This window comes from Pyxicephalus adspersus, chromosome 5, assembly GCF_032062135.1.
Source record: "Pyxicephalus adspersus chromosome 5, UCB_Pads_2.0, whole genome shotgun sequence".
NCBI lineage: Eukaryota > Metazoa > Chordata > Amphibia > Anura > Pyxicephalidae > Pyxicephalus > Pyxicephalus adspersus.
Window position 1 is genome coordinate 70,498,213 of NC_092862.1, and position 6,000 is coordinate 70,504,212.

At 35.2% G+C, this 6,000-nt stretch overlaps 1 protein-coding gene across 1 annotated transcript in view; it reads left to right on the plus strand.

The window, feature by feature from the left end:
* Positions 1-6,000, plus strand: part of LOC140331107 (cadherin-10-like) — a 245,955-nt gene that overhangs the window by 228,117 nt on the left and 11,838 nt on the right. The window contains exon 9 of the mRNA XM_072411846.1: positions 2,946-3,067. Coding sequence (XP_072267947.1) covers positions 2,946-3,067 — 122 coding nt within the window. The remainder of the gene's footprint in view (positions 1-2,945; positions 3,068-6,000) is intronic.

Genomic DNA, 6,000 nt, shown 5'->3' on the forward strand with positions numbered 1-6,000 from the left:
CTAGCTTAGCTCCTATGTCAGTCACACCCATGGACTCCTGATAATGGGAGAGAATATGAAGAAACAATACCCCCCCTCCCAATAAAGTAGAACTATGGTCAGTCTTTAAAATCACATATGTTATTTAGACTGTTTATGCCAGTAATACGGGACTCTAAATACACCATAGAACAGTTTTTCAACCAGGATTTCTCCAGAGGTTGCTTGGAATTTCTTGAGCGATGAGGAATTATAACCAGTATAGGTGACACCAATCTATAAGGGTGACATTCTTCAAACTGGCCAGCAATATATGAGGTATTTTTCCCACTGACCTCCACGTAAATGTACTGTGAGCTGAGGATATAGCAATTATAGTAGGATTCCCTTGAAGACCTGAAAGTTATTTCAAGTGATTCCCCCGTGTTTAAAGAAACACTGTTTAAATACAGTATATAATGTTTAAATACCTGCCCATAGAACTACCGGATAGAAATTTGCATTGATGGAGTCTCAATGCTTTTCACATTGGTTTAGGTTCTAATTTTAAGATCCCTCTTTTTAAATATTCATTAAAAAATCCTTAATGTATATATTTGCATTGCACAGAGGTTTATTACATTAAAACTGATTGCTTTTCCTTTTGAGAGGAATTCCTACATATTCATGCCTTCTGACAAACCCATGGGACCTGAGCCCAACACTTCCATGAAATCACAGTCTCTTATTTTTACCCAATGCCTGCCTTTTTGCCTAATGAAGAAGTAATATATCAAATCTTAAGCCTATGGAATGTTGCCCAGTTTTAGGATGAGCTTGGCCACCACTTTCTGTCCTTAATTTCTGTCCTAATTTATTGTGCAGAGTTTTCACTAATTTCATGCACACTGATTTACCATTTACGTGGAACTAAAAATTCGGTAAATAAACATTAACTTCATTAACAATGCATTTATATACCTGGCAAACGCCCATGGCTTTTTAAGCTTATTTAATAGAATTTATGAGGCATATAAAGTAGCTGGAATTTCAATGTTCATTTGTTACAAAATCATGACCTGTCATCTATTATTTCTAAATGAACATCAGTAGCAGTGAGACAGAGCTACCAAGGAGACTAAAAAATTAGGGTTTTTTTTTATTAGTAAATGAGGGATACTGCTGTGCTTTAACACAATATCAATTCATTTTCAAATTAAAAAACCCTGGAAAAAGAAATAGATACATAAATCTGGCACATTTTCAAGTATGTAAAATATTATCTTATCTTATTATGTCATTGTGGTGTATGTGTTGTAAAGCTTTTAGCTTCTTAAAGAAGAACTAAAGGCAAAAATAAAATACACAGAAAATATAGTTATGTAGCATATGAGACTATTGTAATAGTCTGTACAAGAAATATATCAGTTATATTGAAGTGCTCATTTGCTAATAAGAACAGAAAGAGAGTGACAGAGGGATAAGCCCATTTTTATAGAAATTTGAATTGCTAATCATTAAAAACATAGCAACCCAGGTCTTCAATGATCCTGCATAGCCCCATCTCAATACTCTTATTAGGGAGCACTGGGGACCCAGGTCATTATGTTGTATATGAAAGCAGCCACTCTGATCTCCCGCATTTTGGCAACATATGTTATTTTAACCTTGGTTTGAGCACAAAGAAAGGGACAATAAAAAATCAGCAAATTAGTTACGGTAAGAAGCCTTCAGATAAAAATATTGAAGCGCCAATTGTACATTAACTACAGTAGAGAAAAATCAGTTATCCAGCACTTTACAAAGTCCATAGTTGTGTCTAAAACTTTTCCCGAAAGAGGTAATCTAATGTCCCTAGTATAGCTATGTAACAAAAAATACAGTCTAAGGCCAATTTGGGGTGAAAGCCAATTAACCTAACTGCATGTTTTTGAGATGTGGGAGAAAACCCATGCAAACATAGGGAGAACATACAAACTCTGTACAGAGAGCATCCTGGCTAAGACATGAATGTGGGACCCGGCCCTGCAAAGGCTTAATTGCTAACCTCTGAACTCCCATGCTGCCCCTATGATTATTTAAACTGTACATTTTTCCTTTTTCCTGAAGTTTAGCTGTGTATTGCTTAAAAATTTAAAAAAATTATTATTTGCTATGGTCAGACTTTGTTCAAAAGCAGTCTAGCTCAATGTGTATTGATATAACAAATATATCTGAACATTATCATTTGATAAATCAAATGATCTACAACAGCGGTCGCAAACCTTTCAGCTCCCACGGACCACTACATTTATAATTTTAAATCCCGCCAATAATACCAGTAATATGATTTTTTAAAAAAGATAAATACATTTGTAAAATTCAAAGTCAAACTATGTGATGCCAATAAATATTTCAGTTAAAGAAAATACACAGTTAAGGTCATACTTACCTAAAAGAGCATCTGAGAAATAAACAAAAAATAAAACAATCAGATGAGAATCAGTATTCGCGGAGCGGGATGACTGTTGTAATGGTCGAAACAACACTGAAGCGTATGGCTCGGCAATGGTTGCCTTATACAACTTAAGGGTAAATTGATGTCACGCTGTGCCTCCCTTGTTTTTCTGTCTCTAGTACAGTTTATGAATTTAGTCCAGTTTAGTGCAATAGAAAGTCATTCAGAATATAATAATTTATTTGAATAATATTTTTGTTTTGTTATAAATATAACACAAAAAATTGCAAATTATGTCCAAAATTTCCATGGACCACAGGTTGGCAACAGCTGATCTACAATACTTAGTCAGCGCTTAGGGCATATGCTTTAATAAATTACAGTGATTACATGTGACTTTTTATATATTATATACAGATTGTTTTTATACAGCATTTTTCATTTGTCTGTACATTTTTATATTGCCTTTGTTATTCACGGCCTTATTTTTACATTATTGTCATTCCTATGGCTACTGTTAACAGTTTCTATTTCTTTTCTTTTTATTTAGATAATCCCAAGCAAACAACACGGGCCACCGTTTACATACTGATTCTGGATGTCAATGACAATGCTCCACAATTTGCAATGTTTTATGATACATTTGTCTGTGAGAATGCAAGGCCAGGGCAGGTAACAAACACTTTTTAAAGTTCTTTATATAAATGAATGAATAACAAATGTTTTTGGCATGAATCATATCTCTTTCCTTCACTTTTTCTCGATATTTTTTTTAACATAAAAATATAAATTAATAAATAAATTATGATTGTTTTTTTTTTTTTAAATGTTATTCTTTTTTTTTTTCTGCGGCAATTAAGACAAAATGGGAGCACAGAGCCTTCTGGGATGCCTATATCACGCATCCCAGGAGGTTCCTTGCTGCTCCTTCTGCACGTGCCCGATCTTGCATGCCAGATCAAGTACCTGGCCACAGGTCTGGAATTACTAAAACAATTTTTGTAGCACTTTTGGAATCAATGGGAGATCATTTACCCCAAATAGTTGAACCATAAGTCCACTCTGGTGAGAAACAACAGCAAAGAATATACAGTTATGTTTTCTAACTTGTCAGTGGTTAATGACAATGTTCCCCAGTATTTGAATATTTCAAGCAGCATAGATCTAATACTATTACAGGAAACCTGGGAGTAAGTAACTCACAAACCCCTAAGGGCTATGTCTGTCACTTATTACGTTTATGTCAGATGAGCTTAACCCTTGATCAGTGGAACCATTTTTTTTTTAGGGATGAGCAAGAATGCCTCTGGGGCCTGTAATGCCCATAATGCCTCATTACGGGAGGATTCCCAGGGCTGTATTCATTCATGCAGCCCTGGGAATCCTCCTGTGTGGGATCCCCGGGCACTAAAGGTTAATTAACACTTGAGCATCATCAGGATTTTCCTTTCCTCTGCCAATCAGAGAGCACTAGAGGTTTTGAATGGGGAGACTTGTCCCCATTTAACCTCTAATGCCAGGGATCGCACACTGAGCTGAGCTCAGCACAGCCCGCAGGACTTCATAAAAAAAAATTTTTCCAAGGGAAAATTCCATTTCGATCATCAAATTTACAACGGCTGAATTCACCGCAAGATCGAGTTTTAAAATCTTGCGCATCCCTACTTTAATTCTATGGTGCAATATGTGGTTTTGGATTCCCGGGGTAGATATGTGACTATGTTCCTAAGTATATTTAATAATATGTTTTGATTTTTTCACCTTTATTGACCTACATAGTTGGATCTAGGGTCAACTTGTTGAAGCTCTGGCTTTTTCCATAGCATGGAGCCATACTTCTAAATAAACAATACACATATACAATTTCATGGACTTGAGGCTTAAAGTTTTTCTAATATTGTGTGCATTGATAAATATGAAGCTGTGCCTCTTCTGTACAATAATTTGTGATAGGCTGCATAGTTTCCAGACATGCTGTCTCTTCCACCAAATCAAATGTCAAATTATCTTTACCTTCACGTTTCACATGCATCTGGTATGCTAAATTCTGTCTTCACTCACTATTCTTATCAGCAAGTACCCAGTGTTAGATTGTATTGCACATTGTGCAATTCAGTAAGAAGAGATTGATTCACAGTACTAGCCCTCTGTCCTTAGCCTGAATCCTGTTGTCAAGGGGATTGCAGAAAATGAATACAGGAACAAACTCATATAATAGCTGTGCTAAAAAAATTGTATGCATTTATTTCATAGAATGTAAATAGGTTAAAAATGGGCTCTGAAATATGACTAAAATTGGGTTTTAAATAATGGCTTTAAAAATCATTTAAACAATTGTCTAGTAAACATGTTCAACAGTCATGCTGGTCAAGCAAAATCTTTCATCACGTTCAGTCTGCTTTTCATTATATTCATTGTATTGAAAAAATAATAAAAATAATGTGTTTTATAGTGTAATTTGAAATGCATTATCACAAATAGTTCTTATTTTTTATTCAATTAAAGCTATATCTAGAAAAAAAGGTTTACAACAATATTTGACTTCATGGTAACAGAGGAAAAGATGAGGTTTTATATAAAGAAGCAGTACATAATCTGAAAACATTTGGGCACAGCTATGTTTTATTGCAATAGCCATTACTTGTTGGTTTCTATCACAGTAAGAGCACTGAAAAAGCCCATTAAATCTTGAAAGGTATCTGTCAAGAAGTTATCTCAAAAAGGAAAGGAAATTGAATTTTTCACAGCAGTATTCATTTTATTTTTTCCCTACAGTTCCTGGAACAGAAAACCAGCAGACAATATTTTATTTAAAGTTTAGGTTACTAAAGTTGATTTGTTTATCTTGCTGGATAGGGAATAATTGAAGCATGCTAGCATTTCAGCAATTCAGCACCATTAAACACATCAAGAATGCAAAGCATCTGAAACACTTGAGAGAGAATATGTATATATGTGTGTGCATATATATATATATATATATATAGCCATATAAATGAAGTTACCATGAACATCCTCCATGTGAGTTTATGGGACTTAAATAAAGATAAACTTTGTAACTTTGTGTTTTATAAATACATGGCTTTTATATTGGCGCTCTGCCAGGCACATTTCTGCTAGGACAGTTGTGTAAAGCCAGATTATAGCAGAAGAAATTGAGAAAGGAATCATGGATATTGAATTTTTTTTTTCTGAAAAGGAAGTGAAAGTGACAGGAGGCAATGTCTTTTATTCTGTAACATCTATGGACACAGCAGATGCACCTGATGTTATTGCATGTGTTACTGGCACCACACTTGACAGCAAGATACAGAGTTCATTTTCAACAGTCTTCAGACTAAGCAGACTGCTTATCATTTGCAAGCTTTTGCACATATGCAAAAAAACATTTGGATGGATAGCATTTAATGAAGTGTATTAGAAAATGTCAAAGTAGCAAATTTGTTACAGCAACTTCAAGCGATGGGCAGCACGGTGGCTCAGGGGTTAGCACTCCGGCCTTTGCAGCACTAGGTCCCAGGTTCGATCCCCAGCCAGGACATTATCTGCATGGAGTTTGCAGGTTCTCCCCGTGTCTGCGTGGGTTTCCTCCGGGTACTCCGGTT